Consider the following 16,829-nt stretch of genomic DNA (forward strand, 5'->3'; position numbering starts at 1 on the left):
ATACCGATATGTTGGTAGGCCTTAGGTCGATAACATTCGTATGTCGTTGCCGGTGTCGTTGACCAAAAATAAACAAAACCAGCTAAAGAAAACAATCCGATATTGCTGATCAATGGAAGTCTAAAGATGCAGGGCTCTTGGAAAGTGGTCTTGCCCGTTGGATTTGTGTTGTACTCACTACCGCTGTTTCTTCGGGTTAACGGCACCGCCGAGTACATAATCGATGAAGAGTTTCATATACCACAGGGCTTGGCCTTCTGTCGCAAGCAATTCGATGTGGTATGCAACAGTAGCAGGTGCAGGTGCAGTCATAGCAACACCTAATCAAATGGCAATTTGTAATAATTTCAGTGGGACTCCAAAATCACAACGTTTCCTGGTTTATATCTGCTTGCGTTAGTGTTGCACCCATTCAACTATTGCACGGTTACGGGCCTGCGTCTACTTAGCCTGATCGGCGCGGGCATCAACATTCTGTTGCTGTACAAAATACGCCGCCGCACCCTAGCAGGCACTGGAGGCAATGCTTATGCCGCGCACGAGGCAATAACGATGTCGGTACTGCCTCCTCTGTATTTCTTCAGTCATCTTTACTATACGGATACGCTGGCCTTAACCATGGTGTTGTTGTTTTACAATTACTGGCAGCAGGAGGCTCACCTGCCGGCATCAGTGTTCGGTGCGGCCAGTGTGCTTATGCGCCAGACGAACATTGTCTGGGTGTGCATGTGCTGTGGCATCACCATCCTGGACACGATTGTGCAGCAATGCGCCAGGACAAGCACGGCAAGTAGCCAACCAATACGACTATTTGGCAGCGAAGTGAGCACAAACCTCTATAAACTAAGTATAACGTAGATATAAACATGGATTGTTTTCGTTTGCAGCTTTGGCTACAGCTGCTCGACAGCCCGCACCTGATATGCAATTGTATTTTAAGGATTTTGGCGAAATGCTGTTTCTACGCCTCCATCATATTACCCTTCATTGGCTTCATCTGCATCAATGGTTCCATTGTAGTGGGCGACAAAAGCGCCCATGAGGCTTCACTACATTTACCGCAGCTGTTCTACTTTGCAACCTTTGCAGCTGGCTTTGGCATTTCCAATACCGTGCGGCAACTGCGTCCAGCGTTGGCGCTGCTGCGACGCCATATAGTGCTGTCGTTGCTAATTACGTTGCTTATAGCCTCGGTGGTGCATTTTAACACCGTGGTCCATCCGTACTTGCTAGCTGACAATCGTCACTACACCTTCTACATATGGAGTCGCCTATACGGCCGTTACTGGTGGTTCCGCTATGCCATGGCGCCGCTGTACCTGCTCGCTCTCACGTTGCTCTGCTGTGGACTGCGGCATATGCCTGACAGCTTCAAGTTGATGTTTCCGCTGTCTCTCCTTCTCGTTTTGTGCTTTCAGCGTTTGCTAGAGCTGCGCTATTTCCTGGTGCCATATATAATCTTCCGACTGCATACGCGGCCGGCACGCAAGGGCTTTGCCGAGTGGCTGGAGCTGGGCGCACATCTGCTCTTGAACGTGGTTACGTTCTATGTGTACTTAACAAAAGAATTCTATTGGAAAAATTACCGCACACCACAGCGAATTATTTGGTAAAGAAATATGCGTATCCATAACAGAAACTTTTTGTTTAAATATTGCTTTTCTTTATTAATTGAATTGCTACTTGAGTGAGAAATTGCTCTACGTTGACAGTTACAAGATCTTGAATATCTTGCTGTATTCAAATGTTGTGCATGTAACCAAAAGCACCCGAAAAAGTTCGATGATAGTGTTACTGGCTAGTTAAAAAGATTTTCCATATATATAATACTGCCGAGGCATAAAAACAAATATAAAAACTAAGTACACGCAATTACTACAAATATCAGTTAAAAACTTGAACTTGGACACTACTTTGAGCATGCAGAGAAAAAGTCTATAAAAAAATACATTTATGAATGCTGATGAGTAATATTAATAAATATATAAGTATGTGTTTGTAAAATGCAAAATCTAGGCAAGAAATGTTTCTGGTAATTGTAATACTAATGAAAACACGCCCAAACACTAAAGTGAAGAGCGTTGCCTCTCCGCCAAAAGCTAATCTTAGAAATAGTTTGGCACACGACATTATTATTATAAAATTGGCCGCCTAATCAAAGGCCACCTTGCGCGTAAAGGAGGTGAGCGATGATATTTCACTGGGATTCGAATCGGAAGGCAGATTGCTGAATTCGATTTCTTCGCTGGCGGCGGAAGCAACAATATTCTCATTGGACTGTGTCGTCTCGTCGCTGTGGCGCATTGTTGGCCACTGCTTGTGACTGGGCGCGTACAAGATGATCAGGGCAAATATGTAGATGTTCCACATGCCATAGACGCCAGTGAGAAAGGCCGAGGTCAGCTGAATTTCAATATCCTCATTCCATTTCCAATGCCCCTCGGCCATTTGGCCCATAATAAAGCCGGCAACGGTTAAACCAGCGCACAGCAGAGTAGCCAGCATAAGGAATTTGAAGCGGTATATGAGGCCTAAAAACAAAATAACTTCCAAATGTAGAGTATATCACGTATTGCTCATGTTCAACAAACTTATAATAAAACTTGTAATTAACATTCAAAAGGTTACTTTACTTTGTAAACAGATAAATGGCCACAATGAGGCCGTAAAGGCCGAGTACTTCGGCAAAGATTAATATCAAGACGATTCCCACGAATAGCTTTGGTTGCAGCGCAGCAGCCCGCACACCGGCGTCGCCCACAATTCCAATTGCAAAGCCGGAAGCCATCCCAGAAAGGCCAACGGCTATGCCAGCGCCCAGATTGAGGAAGGCCCTGTAGCTGTTGTACAGTTTAGATAGAGAACCGGCTAGCAGAACAGAGACCACCAGGCCGTAGATGGCAATAATGCCTGCCATAACAACTGGTATGATGGCCTTCATAATGAGTTCCGGATGCTTCACAGACATCGATGCGATTCCCAAGCCAGACTTGGCTGTTCCATAGGCTGCACCCAGCGCCGTAAAGACTATGGCCGAGGTGGTGCCCATTACACAGAAGAAGCACGCGTATGCTGGTTGATCCATTGATGCTTCCGGATCGCCCATTTTTATAAATATTTTTGAACTTATTCACAGAATACACAGAAATATAATGGCAAGATCCGACTAACTAATCTTTCTCATTACGTTGGAAAAATAACGCCTACTGTTTAATAAATAATTGTAATATAATTTAGCTACCACTCTTGACTTACCCTCGTAGTGGAGACGTCGCGCTTGTGACATGGATGGCAATGAGGTGCGCTTGTCGCCAATGTCCTTAAACACCTTCCAGACCATGAAGCACAGGAAGAGAAAGTAAATGGCAGCCGAAACGCCAGCAAGTACGATGAAACTCATAGCCACTTTGGCGCCGAGCGGCGTTGTCCAGATGGAATAGAAGGGATTGCGCAGCTGCACACCGCGCTCGCAAATATCAAATACGAAGAGCGAAATGCAGCCTACAACGACTGCGGAGAGATGCTTCCAATAGCGCGAGCGTATGGTTGACTTGTTGGGCGTATCCTGGATCAGCATGTGCTCCCCCGCAAAGACCAGCCAAAAGGATAGCAGCATCGCATAAAAGATTCCCTGTCGCACATCGCTCAACAGCAGCATGTACGGCATTTCTATGTCCAGGGTAAGGTACTCTAGTGGCAGATTCAAAAAGCTCAGGGCACCGCCCAAATACAGCAGCATGTACTCCAGCAGTGCCGGAGAACGTTGAAGTATGTGGACTCGCCTCCAAAACCAGATCATAATGCCGACCACAAAGGGAAATAGCAGGGTCTTGAGCAGAAGCCAAACCTGGGTGAAGCCTCCGTTCTGATGTATGGCCGTTAGTGTGAGGTCATGCATGTGACCAAACTGCAGATTCATCCGCTTTGGTGTGTCTATGGGAAATCGCAAGTTAAGCAGATAGAAGTTATGATGCAGTGCTCCCAGTTCGAACAACGGTATTATATCACACGTGTATAGCGTCTCCAAGAGACCAACGTGCGCGGCGTGACAGTCCAAATAACGCTGTTCCACGCTGTGCGCATACAGCTTCCAGTCTGTATCAGCATCCTTTTTGTTACGATAAGCGAGGCGTGTGTCGATTGTAAGCTGCAGCTCCTTGGGTGGCTCTCTCAGTTCCGAGGATGAGTCATACGCAATGTCTACCTGCAGCACTCCAATGAGATTCTGCTGCCAGCGCGAGTAGTCCAGGGTGCGGTTGTCCCGTGGCAGCGGCATTTGAAAAACGTACACCAATTGATTGGCCATCTTTAGAGGATCCTGCTCGATATCCATATCCTGCAGAGATTTACAAGCTCCATTTCCGCGGGAGTACAGAAAAAAACTGGTGTCATTTTGACGGCCGGGCACATCGCGACATTTTATGCCCACCACGGTCTGATGACCGGCGGGTACAGGCGCATACAAGCCACCCATAAGGAAGCAGGCCACTTGACACAGCATCAGGCTACTGACCAATATGGACAATTTGCGTCCGCTTAAATTTTCGAGAATAGTACCCGACATTTCGGCTAAAGTAGCAATCACTATTTCTCAACGAGGCAGGCTATTCCTTTGTAGCTGTCGCTTAGGTAAACAATTTGTATTTGTTTTAGATTCACGCTATAAAAAGAATTGAATATGTCGGCTGTCGGCGAAACAAACAAAGCGGCGTTCGTATACAGAATGCTAGGGTTGTCACCTAGTGCAAAGTCGGATATGCAAACAGCTGTTAATAGTTTTACCAAATTTACCATATGCCAAACAAAGTATCAATTGCTTTATTCTGTCTTATTGCCGACAGTTTGGTTCAATTTTATTTTATGTAAACATTGAATAAATTATGTTTACATGATAGCTGACAGCTCCGGCTAATCGAAACTAGTCTCGATACTTTCCGAATATCGATGAAAATACGTGCAATGTTTAAGCTACAAGATTATCGGTCGGCAAGGCAACAAAAATATTTAAATTCACTGGGCGCGTACAAGATGATCAGGGCAAATATGTAGATGTTCCACATGCCATAGACGCCAGTGAGAAAGGCCGAGGTCAGCTGAATTTCAATATCCTCATTCCATTTCCAATGCCCCTCGGCCATTTGGCCCATAATAAAGCCGGCAACGGTTAAACCAGCGCACAGAAGAGTAGCCAGCATAAGGAATTTGAAGCGGTATATAAGGCCTAAAAACAAAATAACTTCCAAATGTAGAGTATATCACGTATTGCTCATGTTCAACAAACTTATAATAAAACTTGTAATTAACATTCAAAAGTTTCTTTACTTAGTAAACAGATAGATGGCCACAATGAGGCCGTAAAGGCCGAGTACTTCGGCAAAGATCAATATCAAGACAATTCCCACAAATAGCTTTGGTTGCAGCGCAGCAGCCCGCACACCGGCGTCGCCCACAATTCCAATTGCAAAGCCGGAAGCCATCCCAGAAAGACCAACGGCTATGCCAGCGCCCAGATTGAGGAAGGCCCTGTAGCTGTTGTACAGTTTAGACAGAGAACCGGCTAGCAGAACAGAGACCACCAGGCCGTAGATGGCAATAATGCCTGCCATAACAACTGGTATGATGGCCTTCATAATGAGTTCCGGATGCTTCACAGACATCGATGCGATTCCCAAGCCAGACTTGGCTGTTCCATAGGCTGCACCCAGCGCCGTAAAGACTATGGCCGAGGTGGTGCCCATTACACAGAAGAAGCACGCGTATGCTGGTTGATCCATTGATGCTTCCGGATCGCCCATTTTTAGAAATATTTTTGTACTTATTCACAGAATACACAGAAATATAATGGCAAGATCCGACTTACTAATCTTTCTCATTACGTTGGAAAAATAACGCCTACTGTTTAATAAATAATTGTAATCTAATTTAGCTACCACTCTTGACTTACCCTCGTAGTGGAGACGTCGCGCTTGTGACATGGATGGCAATGAGGTGCGCTTGTCGCCAATGTCCTTAAACACCTTCCAGACCATGAAGCACAGGAAGAGAAAGTAAATGGCAGCCGAAACGCCAGCAAGTACGATGAAACTCATAGCCACTTTGGCGCCGAGCGGCGTTGTCCAGATGGAATAGAAGGGATTGCGCAGCTGAACACCGCGCTCGCAAATATCAAATACAAAGAGCGAAATGCAGCCTACAACGACTGCGGAGAGATGCTTCCAATAGCGCGAGCGTATGGTTGACTTGTTGGGCGTATCCTGGATCAGCATGTGCTCCCCCGCAAAGACCAGCCAAAAGGATAGCAGCATCGCATAAAAGATTCCCTGTCGCACATCGCTCAACAGCAGCATGTACGGCATTTCTATGCCCAGGGTAAGGTACTCTAGTGGCAGATTCAAAAAGCTCAGGGCACCGCCCAAATACAGCAGCATGTACTCCAGCAGTGCCGGAGAACGTTGAAGTATGTGGACTCGCCTCCAAAACCAGATCATAATGCCGACCACAAAGGGAAATAGCAGGGTCTTGAGCAGAAGCCAAACCTGGGTGAAGCCTCCGTTCTGATGTATGGCCGTTAGTGTGAGGTCATGCATGTGACCAAACTGCAGATTCATCCGCTTTGGTGTGTCTATGGGAAATCGCAAGTTAAGCAGATAGAAGTTATGATGCAGTGCTCCCAGTTCGAACAACGGTATTATATCACACGTGTATAGCGTCTCCAAAAGACCAACGTGCGCGGCGTGACAGTCCAAATAACGCTGTTCCACGCTGTGCGCATACAGCTTCCAGTCTGTATCAGCATCCTTTTTGTTACGATAAGCGAGGCGTGTGTCGATTGTAAGCTGCAGCTCCTTGGGTGGCTCTCTCAGTTCCGAGGATGAGTCATACGCAATGTCTACCTGCAGCACTCCAATGAGATTCTGCTGCCAGCGCGAGTAGTCCAGGGTGCGGTTGTCCCGTGGCAGCGGCATTTGAAAAACGTACACCAATTGATTGGCCATCTTTAGAGGATCCTGCTCGATATCCATATCCTGCAGAGATTTACAAGCTCCATTTCCGCGGGAGTACAGAAAAAAACTGGTGTCATTTTGACGGCCGGGCACATCGCGACATTTTATGCCCACCACGGTCTGATGACCGGCGGGTACAGGCGCATACAAGCCACCCATAAGGAAGCAGGCCACTTGACACAGCATCAGGCTACTGACCAATATGGACAATTTGCGTCCGCTTAAATTTTCGAGAATAGTACCCGACATTTCGGCTAAAGTAGCAATCACTATTTCTCAACGAGGCAGGCTATTCCTTTGTAGCTGTCGCTTAGGTAAACAATTTGTATTTGTTTTAGATTCACGCTATAAAAAGAATTGAATATGTCGGCTGTCGGCGAAACAAACAAAGCGGCGTTCGTATACAGAATGCTAGGGTTGTCACCTAGTGCAAAGACGGATATGCAAACAGCTGTTAATAGTTTTACCAAATCTACCATATGCTTAACAAAGTATCAATCGCTTTATTCTGTCTTATTGCCGACAGTTTGGTTCAATTTTATTTTATGTAAACATTGAATAAATTATGTTTACATGATAGCTGACAGCTCCGGCTAATCGAAACTAGTCTCGATACTTTCCGAATATCGATGAAAATACGTGCAATGTTTAAGCTACAAGATTATCGGTCGGCAAGGCAACAAAAATATTTAAATTCACTGGGCGCGTACAAGATGATCAGGGCAAATATGTAGATGTTCCACATGCCATAGACTCCAGTGAGAAAGACCGAGGTCAGCTAAATTTCATTATCCTCATTCCATTTACAATGCCCCTCGGCCATTTGGCCCATAATAAAGCTGGCGAGGGTTAAATCAGCGCACAGCAGAGGTCGGCAGCATAATGAATTTAATGTCTGTAAGAAAAATAACTTCCGAATGTATAGTATATCACGTATTGCTTCTGTTCAGCAATCCTATAATTAGGCATGGAATGAATAGCAATAATTTCTCCATTAATTAGTCGTCACAATGAGTCCATACAGGTCTAATTCTTCGCAAATATTAGTACCACGAAGAGCCTTGGTTGCCCACAGTTCCACTTGCTAGATATCCATATCCTGCAGAGATTTACAAGCTTCATTTCCAGAGTATATTTTGACAGAGTATATTTTGACGGGCGGGCACATCGCGACATTTGATACCCACCACGAAGAATGACCGGCGGATACAGGTGCATACAAACAGCCAGTAGGAAGCAAGCCACTTGACACAGCATCAGGCTACTAACAAATATGGACAATTTGCTTCCACTAAAATTTTCAAGTATGATGCTCGACAATTCGGCTAAGGAGAGGCAATCTCTTTTACTCACTCAACTGGCTTAGACAGAATTCATGAGTGCGCTGCGCAAATTGCAATAGACAATAAAAAAATATTAATAGATTTGTTTATTTAATTTCGATAAGCTGCGCGGGACCTGTCGATGTGGCACCTGTCCATCTCTAATTGGGTCGCGAATTTATTCATTTTATCTAGGAAAGGGACAAGGTACAAGACAGGGAAAAGTGGGAATACATGAGAAAGTTAAAGAGTCGGACTCTCTGGTAGTGCAAACATTAAAACATAATTAGATTGTCAACACAGCATGTAGGCATACAGCTTTTGCATATTTTAATTCATCTCGATGGTTCGCCAAAATATCGATAGACATAATACTCGAACTGTAAGGTTACCGGACCATTAAAAATCGATAAGCGATATTGTGACAGCGAACTCAAAGTAACTGCATTTGTAATTCACGTTTAATTAATATATCTTGAACGTAGGTCAAACTACTATTTTATTATTATTTTATACCGGGCACAATTATTTTTATATTATATAGATAGTTTCCAACTCTATCACGGATATGCGTTTGTTGGACATTTCTGCTGCTGAAACAGCTGTAACAAACACCTGTTCGCCAATGTTTTGAAAGAAAATTTTGGACAAAATGCAACGAACACCTGTAAGTGCGCTTCAAATATTTGTGCAATAACATGATTTAAATTTTAATGCATATACAGCACTTACGGGGGCTATTTGGTTTTGCCAACAGGCAACTATCCAGAAGTAAAGAATTTCATAGCAGGCGCTCCACCGCTCAGAAGCTGAACAAACCCCAGCGCCGATGGCAGAGTGTGCCCTATGTGCGATTGGGGGTCTTACTGGCAGGAGCTGGCGTCATTGTCTACGATGGCATTGTCAACGAGTTCACCTACTGTGGGGCATCTGTGCGATTCGCGCGCTCTCTGAAAACTGCATCATTGATAGCGGTCGATTATCTGCGGCTGAACAAGAATGATCCGGAGTATGAAATCAAGAAAAAAGTAGTGCATGAAAGTAGTGCGAACCGCCTATTAGAGACGTGTCTGCTTAATGGCGGCCTCTACATTAAAGTGGGGCAAGGATTTGCAGCCATTAATCACATTTTGCCAATTGAATACACAAGTATACTATCAAAGCTGCAGGACGAGTGTCTGCCAACCTCAAAGTCCGATATACAGAAAGTGTTTCGCACTGATTTTGGTCAGCTACCCGAGGATATATTTAAAGAATTTGATTACAAACCAGTTGCGGCCGCGAGTCTGTCGCAGGTCTTCAAGGCGAGATTACAGAGCGGCGAGCAGGTGGCCGTCAAAGTGCAGTATAGCGATTTGCAGAAGCGTTTCATCAGCGACTTGGCAACAATTATCTTTCTGCAAGACATAATCGAGTTTATCTTCAAGGACTACAATTTCGGTTGGATCTTAAATGATCTCCGAAAGAATCTTGTGCATGAGCTCAATTTTGTACAGGAAGGGAAAAACGCGGAGCGCTGCGCCAAGGATCTACAAAAGTTGAGCTACGTGCGTGTGCCCAAGGTCTTTTGGGGCCACACCAAGACAGTGAGTAGTTGATTGATTCGATTACGATGCTCCCAATAATTCTAGTATCCTTCAGCGTGTGATTACACTCGAGTGGATGGACGGACTTAAAATTAGTAACATGGAGGGCATTAAGAGGATGGGCCTGCGCCTGATTGACATCGACCATAAGCTATTTAAAGTATTTGCAGAGCAGATCTTTCACACTGGATTTGTGCATGCGGATCCACATCCCGGCAACAGTGGGTAACCATATAAAAACATTGACCCGCTTTAAGAAAAAACTAACACTTTCTTCTTAGTATTTGTGCGTAAAAGTGCGACAGGTGCCGATGCGGATATCATATTACTGGATCATGGACTCTACGAGGAACTTTCTCCTGATGTACGGATTCCTCTTTGTGAATTCTGGGAGGCCACCGTGCTGCGCAATGAGCCACGTATGAAGGCAGCTGCGAATAAAATGCAGGTTGTCGATCATATGAAGTTTGCAGCGGTGCTCTTTCAACAGCCCATCAAAATGGAGGGTGGTCGCATACGCAGCAAACTCACACAGGAGGATATCGACTATGTGCAGAAGTTAGCCAAGGAAAACTTTGATATCATAATGAGCACCCTGAAGGAAATGCCGCGCTGCTTGCTCTTTGTGGTGTGAGTGCATTGTTCTTAACAAAACTAGGAGAAACTATAATAATAACAATTAATGTTTATGGTTTCCAGTCGCAATCTGAATACCATACGAGCCATTGGCGATATGCACGGCGATCTGGTGGACCGACCGCGCATCATGGCTCGCTGTGCCCAGCGTTGTCTATACAAGCAAAGTAATAAGTCGCCGATCCAGTATATTCACTGGTTATACCGACGGTTATACTTTGAGTACTGTCTATGGGCGTCTGCCTTTAGGGTCCGTTTGTTGGATTGGTATTTCAATTTCCTGTATTTTGTGGGACGGGCACCGGCAGGCGCCAGGACACTTATGCGAGACATTATGAAACAGGAAAAGCAAGTGTTGCATTAGATAGATTATTCAAACAGCAAGTTAGCAGCAGATTACCATTACTTAACAATGGAATATTCATTCTTCGGCTGTTACCCAATGTTGCATTTGATGCTAAATGTAATTCACGCATTTTTTTAGAATTATGTCTTTTAAATTTTTTGTAACACGTAATGTTAAATTTTTGTGATTGGTCTACCGTTTAGGAAATTGTTTATTCAAATTTTACTATAATAAAAGCCTTTGAAGCTATCAATGTAATGGACATGTACAATTCGATTATCCTTATAGTTTTATTAAATTGCACACACCCCTCTCAAGGTTGGCTCACTCCAACAGACTTTGCTAACCAACATTCACCTGCCATTTGGTAGCCGAAGGACAGCAAATCGATACTTTTTTTGGATAAGCAAAATTTAGTAGTTTGCATGGCGAAATGTGTATGTCCTGTAAAAAATGGACCGAAGTAAACCAAAATACATTTTGAGCGTCATGACGCTGTGCATCATTCCCAAATGAAAATTTTCCTGGGAACATACGATATATAATTAATTCACTTGTTAATCAACTTAAACGCGGCAATAGTTGGGTTGCCTGTGGAAGGGCATACATCACTCAAATACCTAGAAATACCGATTATTAAGTTACACACATATTTCTGGCCCAAAATAGTTACAAATGGGCGTCAACAACTAGATGTTTCCGATTGTGTGGGGCGCCATGGCAGGCTTCAACATGCCAAAATTCTGCCACGCCGTACATATGCACGATTTGAGCAAGTGATGAGCGCCGCCTTCGGTGCTCTCTTACTTAGCACTTTCACTTCCCGAACCATACATATGTATTATACGATATAACGGGTATCGCGTGGTGCACACAGAACTAAATTCAATTCAATTTCATTTAAAGTTACTTTCGTTGACTGACAGACAAGTGAGCCAAGTCCTCTAAGCCAGAATCAAGCCGTACAGTGGGCCACATCCAATTTATATTGGACACAATTGTTTTAAAAGTTAAGAAGGGACAAAAATAAAATAAAATAAAAATAAATAAGTAATTCAATAATATTTATATTAATTATTATTATTAGTGTAATGATCCTAGGCTCATAGATATAAGTTTGTTAAAGTAAAACTATAAAAAAAAATATATGAAAACCCATTGTCAAAAACCGAACCTAAAGGCTGGTCTTTGGTTCGAAATGTTAATCGAATCAACGTAATTGATTTTTTTTTTGAAGTTCGTATATATATGTATATACTATTATAAATAGACAGTATTCGCCTAGCTAGAAAAATCAATTATATTCTGGGTTCTGTTATGTATTTATCCCATTGTTCTTCTTACCATAAGAGTTTAAGGACTTTTACATTTTATCCCATTGTTCGTGACGTGTTGCTGTTGGGCCCACGACTAAATATGAAATTAAAAATCAACGCTGAAGTGTGAAAGGCCTGAAATGGCGGCTGTCTGGCGGCAGTCAGGCAAAGCTTAACCTAGAACCGAGCTGTATAACCAGCCTGGGGGCAACATATCGCAAGAACATTTGCAGACAAGTCGCAGAACGAAGCAAAGGTCTCGAGCGGAAATCGAAATTAGCTGAACGTAAAAGCGGAAAAGTTCCTTCCTCAATTAGCACAATGAACAAGGAGTTTATCATGCAGGGCGGCACGCCTATAACCTGCGAGCTGGCAACGGTAAACGGCGATCCTTCAATGCATGCAGCCTTATCTAATCCTCTCTAATCGCAATCTTGTGATGCCACCACGTTTAGGAGCTGCGCAAACTAGTCTTTGGCACCGCCGCAATACCCATGCGTGCCGAGTGGCTGCAGACGTCCTTTGTGTTTGGAGCACCGCCCAAGGAGGAGTTGGCATACGGCCTACGTTCGCCACGGAATGCCACGCGTGGCATGCTCTCCGTGGTTCAAGGTTTCATATTAAAGTACCTGCTCTTTGCCCGCAAAACCAGCCGTGCGACCGCCACGACGGAGTGCGTCTTGTCTAACAGGAGAACTGCTCGCTCGCTGGAATTAATTCGTCTGTGTTTTTGCTTGCAGTCCTTTGTTCGCCACCGCCGAGATGCAACGAGATGCGCTCTTTAATGCCTTGGTCGAGATATTGCGCACTATTTCGGACAAGGGCAAGGTTACCATGGTGCTGCCTTCGGAGGATGAGGTGTTTGTGGATCACAGTGCCAGTTACTTTCACGATACGGTGACCGAAAAGGTGAGCCCGTCGATTGCATAATCCATTTTTAATTATTTTCTGCGAGTGGATGTAAAAACTTTGAAATATTTTCTAGTTTAATTAGTTGATAACATAAAATTCAATCAAGTGTCGAACAGATTAATATTGTCATGTCCCCATATTATTTTCCGCTTAGGCCTAGTCACATCCACTAATACCTTATACTTGCAGCTATATACCTTTACACTCTCGCCCAACGATGAACTGGAACACTTTATGAAGCGAAATTTCAAATACGTAAGAGATCAAGTTGCAGAAATTGCATCAACTTAAAATTGCAACAATTTCTGTAGAACTAGCTATATGTATTATATATTTATATAGTATGTTATTTGATGTAACAAAATATTTGCCTAATATTATCTAAAAGTTTACAGAAGAGGAAACGCCGGGCACTCTGCTGTTCCTTTATAGCGCTGTACTCACACGCTCGATGGGAAAGTAAGATTTCAGCTAAAGCGAGTGTATTTTATATATAGACAATTGGCTGTTATATTTTGTATAACCATAACGATCTATTATTCCTTTCAATGCGGCCAACTCTCTAACTAACGATGCATCGCAGAGTGCGCACGGACTTGGACTCGACGAAGTCATCGCCGTTGACGATGAGTAACCACGAGGAGGGCTCCCTCATGATAGTCACCCTGCTGTTGACGGGCCGTGCCACGCCCTATATACACAATGGCGTTATCAATGTGGGCGACGAGAATAGTTATGTGCGTGGCATGAGGAGCCATTGAATATCGCAGAGATTGAGATTCCATTCAATTTTGCAGGCAGTGCCACAGTATGGAGTATTGAAGCGCTGTATGATCGGCTTGCTCCTCTGGGACATTGAGTCCGCCAGCGTGAGTAGATAGATGCCCGTGATTAGCAAACGTGCTAAAACTAATCAGCTCTTGCCGGGCCGACAGGCTGCTGTTAATCAATCGAGGCAACCGGGTTCGCGCCTGAAGACGCCCAACTATCCAATTTGGATAACCAGCTGCACGGGTCACTTTGGCGTCATTTTCAATCGGAATGCGGACTTGCTGCGCAATTACCATGCCGAGTCGCGCTTTGATGTGAACTATTACAGCTGTTCGGGCCATCAGATACTGATGACCATCGATAATCGCACCTACAATGAGCAGGCATTGGTCATGTTGGAGCGACAACCAATCACACCGGAGAGTACCTCGCTAACGGGCAAGCAAGCCAAGGATGAGGCCCTTACGGCGGGAGGTGCTGCTGCCGGTGTTGGTGTGGCTGGCGCTAGCGGCGGTGTTGGTGGTGCTGCTAGTGGCGCTAGCGCTGGCAACGATGTGGTCGCCAAGGAGGAGTCAACGCTCAACACGCCATTGCAGCGTTTGATTCATACCAAGTGGGAAGAGGCAACTATAAGCTTTCACGTGCAGCCATCGATGTTGAGTTATCTTTTTAGTACAACACAGTAGAAAGAGATCAGCTAATACACTTGAAAAATATCTATTCTGAGGAGAAGTTAGCAATTACGATCTATATGAGTCCATCACATAAGTTTGCATCATACGAATCTTACCCGATTTTTTGGTACTTTTAGAGTATAAATAGCTTCAATACTTATATTTAACTATTTAAATATTCAGAATAGAGTAGTTAAAGTAATCGTAAAAGCAAAAGACTCATTGAGGCATTGCAGCTAGCTTGTTATGTTGTCTCTTGATCTATGATATAAATCGACTTTCTTGGCGAATGACCAATACAACTCTCTACGAGTCAATGCACAAATTATCTTCCTATACCGATATACCTTCACATCACAAACCAAGTAAGTCTTTCAAACTTCAAAATATAATCATTTAGGAAAACATTAGCCGTGCCTAGAACTCCTTTGATTGTTTTCTGTTTATCTATAAATCATCAAATCTCATGAGAAAATATTGTTTAATAGCTTAAAATATTTGTTTTATTTACAGCTTATTTATCATTTTAAATTATTAATATTTATTTGGTAATTCGATTAACTATACCTATTTAAATGCTTCTCGAATGCTAGATGCTCAGCGGAAACATGATAAAGGCAAACCTATTTCTAGTCTAAGCTCAGTTTTTAAGACATACTAAATAGCTACAGTTTTCAATGAATTCTCCAATATAAATACTTAGTTTTAACTAGTATACTATCTAGTGCCATGACTTGTAAGCTTTCTAGTTAACAACTTTGCACCATTTTTTAGAAACATGCTTATTTTGCACCCAACTAGTTTGCATAGATTCTACTGTTGCTGTCTTCAAAACATTGAATGGGTATTTTAAGAAGATAAAGGAAAGTTGAAATTCGAAACGAAATTCTCAAACAGCGATGGTAAATACACGTAAAATATTCCGAGTATCATAAAAAACAACAACAGGCAAATTTGTTGAAAAACCAACTGAATTTTTACAAATATGCCTGGTTAAAATGTTACTGAGGCCTCTCTCTATGCATATAAAGCGACTGCAGGAACTCAATACTCGACGAGTTGAGGTTGCCGCCTGGAGCCACTAGACGAAACAAAAAGTCCTGTACAATTATGAAACACCAACATACTTCTAAAATTTTAAAATCACTGCACTTTATTTATTCCTAAGCAACTCGCAAATTGTAAAAAAAAATACATATAAAATTTAAAATAAATGTACAAGCTTTGTAACTGAAAATGATTTTGAAACCGATCGGATGGTCAACAAACAACCGTTTTTTGCCAATTAACCACTGTTGTGGATGAAATTTTCCAAATCGCTGAAACACGTATTCATTAAGTTCTTATGTAGAACTTTGAAAATAAGTTTTTCGGACAAAACTTAAGACCGAGCCCAAAAAATCTTTGAATCCACCGAGGAAGCTTGGATTCTGCGAGAAGTGTGAAACACGTGTCAAATGATTTTTTGTATAGATCCTTTGAAATAAATTTGAGCACGAAACGTCACCCACCAAATCTTTGACCCCCATCGGATGGATTTTCCAAAAAGTGAGAAACACTCCTCAAATGAATTTGAACAAAACTCTTTGAAAATGAGTTTGAGACGGATGGGATAAGTCAGGACAAACAGTTTTATATAAAGAGATATATAAATAATATATTTTATGTATGTGGCTTTCATGATCTCTTATTAACATTTAATACAAACTCACCATTAGACCATTATTACCGCGTCGCCTCGCAGCTTCAACTAAAGCCAAGCTGCAATGGGCATCCCTTTATATTCTGTTGGCTGCACCAGCTGTTAGCTAACATGATCTGTTATTCACATTTAACTCTAACTTCCTGTCCGGCCATCTGTACTGGCCTGCCTCCCAGCTTTGACTAAAGTCCTGCTGCAATGGGCAGCCCTTTTAATACCATTGGCTTCACTGTGGTGAGCATACATACGTGATCTGTTTTTAACATTTAAACGCAAACATACACACACAAATACACTTTCACACTGTCATTACTGGGCAGCTTCGACTGAAGCCCAGCTGCAATGAGCAGCCCTTTTTATACTGAGACGATCCTACATTCATGATCTGTTATTAACATTTATAAGCTAAAACACTTCCACACCATACATACGTACTGCACAGCTGCGCAATTTCGACTGAAACCCAGCCTCAATGGGCAGCTGTATTTATACCACAGACTCTTACGAGTCTTTCATGTAAGGTTTTTATACTTTATACAAAAGCATACACCCCTCCAATA

General features: G+C 43.1%; 7 protein-coding genes across 10 annotated transcripts; 3 read left to right on the plus strand and 4 right to left on the minus strand.

The window, feature by feature from the left end:
* Nucleotides 1-21: 21 nt before the first annotated feature.
* Nucleotides 22-2,011, plus strand: Alg10 (alpha-1,2-glucosyltransferase Alg10). Its single transcript, XM_064689176.1, has 3 exons — nt 22-279; nt 352-822; nt 888-2,011. Exons 1-3 carry the CDS (start codon nt 127-129, stop codon nt 1,611-1,613), a joined length of 1,350 nt encoding a protein of 449 aa, XP_064545246.1. The 5' UTR covers nt 22-126; the 3' UTR covers nt 1,614-2,011.
* On the minus strand, nt 1,641-4,716 carry wls (Wnt ligand secretion mediator). Its single transcript, XM_064689165.1, has 2 exons — nt 3,256-4,716; nt 1,641-2,531 (listed from the first exon to the last, which is right to left on the minus strand). Exons 1-2 carry the CDS (start codon nt 4,562-4,564, stop codon nt 2,152-2,154), a joined length of 1,689 nt encoding a protein of 562 aa, XP_064545235.1. The 5' UTR covers nt 4,565-4,716; the 3' UTR covers nt 1,641-2,151.
* On the minus strand, nt 2,615-3,149 carry LOC135433205 (V-type proton ATPase 16 kDa proteolipid subunit c-like). Its single transcript, XM_064689202.1, has one exon. The coding sequence runs from the start codon at nt 3,104-3,106 to the stop codon at nt 2,630-2,632; it is 477 nt and encodes a 158-aa protein (XP_064545272.1). The 5' UTR covers nt 3,107-3,149; the 3' UTR covers nt 2,615-2,629.
* Nucleotides 4,717-4,800: 84 nt separating the features above from the next.
* On the minus strand, nt 4,801-7,802 carry LOC135433181 (protein wntless-like). The gene is made up of 2 exons (XM_064689168.1): nt 5,945-7,802; nt 4,801-5,221 (listed from the first exon to the last, which is right to left on the minus strand). The coding sequence occupies exons 1-2, from the start codon at nt 7,251-7,253 to the stop codon at nt 4,977-4,979; spliced, it is 1,554 nt and encodes a 517-aa protein (XP_064545238.1). The 5' UTR covers nt 7,254-7,802; the 3' UTR covers nt 4,801-4,976.
* LOC135433204 (V-type proton ATPase 16 kDa proteolipid subunit c-like) lies at nt 5,300-5,849 on the minus strand. Its single transcript, XM_064689201.1, has one exon. The coding sequence runs from the start codon at nt 5,793-5,795 to the stop codon at nt 5,319-5,321; it is 477 nt and encodes a 158-aa protein (XP_064545271.1). The 5' UTR covers nt 5,796-5,849; the 3' UTR covers nt 5,300-5,318.
* Nucleotides 7,803-8,792: 990 nt separating the features above from the next.
* On the plus strand, nt 8,793-11,156 carry Adck5 (aarF domain containing kinase 5). 4 transcript variants are annotated; one of them, XM_064689162.1, is made up of 6 exons: nt 8,793-8,807; nt 8,871-8,993; nt 9,052-9,912; nt 9,968-10,133; nt 10,194-10,542; nt 10,612-11,156. In XM_064689162.1, exons 2-6 carry the CDS (start codon nt 8,979-8,981, stop codon nt 10,910-10,912), a joined length of 1,692 nt encoding a protein of 563 aa, XP_064545232.1. In that variant the 5' UTR covers nt 8,793-8,807; nt 8,871-8,978; the 3' UTR covers nt 10,913-11,156. The 4 variants fall into 4 exon arrangements, with proteins under 4 accessions (XP_064545232.1, XP_064545234.1, XP_064545233.1 ...); XM_064689161.1 differs by lacking the exon at nt 8,793-8,807 and having other exon boundaries at nt 8,827-8,993; XM_064689163.1 differs by lacking the exons at nt 8,793-8,807; nt 10,612-11,156 and having other exon boundaries at nt 8,822-8,993; nt 9,968-10,137; nt 10,194-10,245.
* Nucleotides 11,157-12,455: 1,299 nt separating this feature from the next.
* Nucleotides 12,456-15,030, plus strand: LOC135433187 (inactive ubiquitin carboxyl-terminal hydrolase MINDY-4B). Its single transcript, XM_064689177.1, has 8 exons — nt 12,456-12,588; nt 12,666-12,883; nt 12,951-13,119; nt 13,312-13,377; nt 13,511-13,581; nt 13,706-13,859; nt 13,920-13,991; nt 14,058-15,030. Exons 1-8 carry the CDS (start codon nt 12,532-12,534, stop codon nt 14,577-14,579), a joined length of 1,329 nt encoding a protein of 442 aa, XP_064545247.1. The 5' UTR covers nt 12,456-12,531; the 3' UTR covers nt 14,580-15,030.
* The last annotated feature ends 1,799 nt before the right edge of the window (nt 15,031-16,829 follow it).

The sequence above is a fragment of the Drosophila montana genome, unplaced genomic scaffold, assembly GCF_035044405.1.
Source record: "Drosophila montana isolate Dmon_TW-CO22-7 unplaced genomic scaffold, ASM3504440v1 contig_3217_1, whole genome shotgun sequence".
NCBI classification, from domain to species: domain Eukaryota; kingdom Metazoa; phylum Arthropoda; class Insecta; order Diptera; family Drosophilidae; genus Drosophila; species Drosophila montana.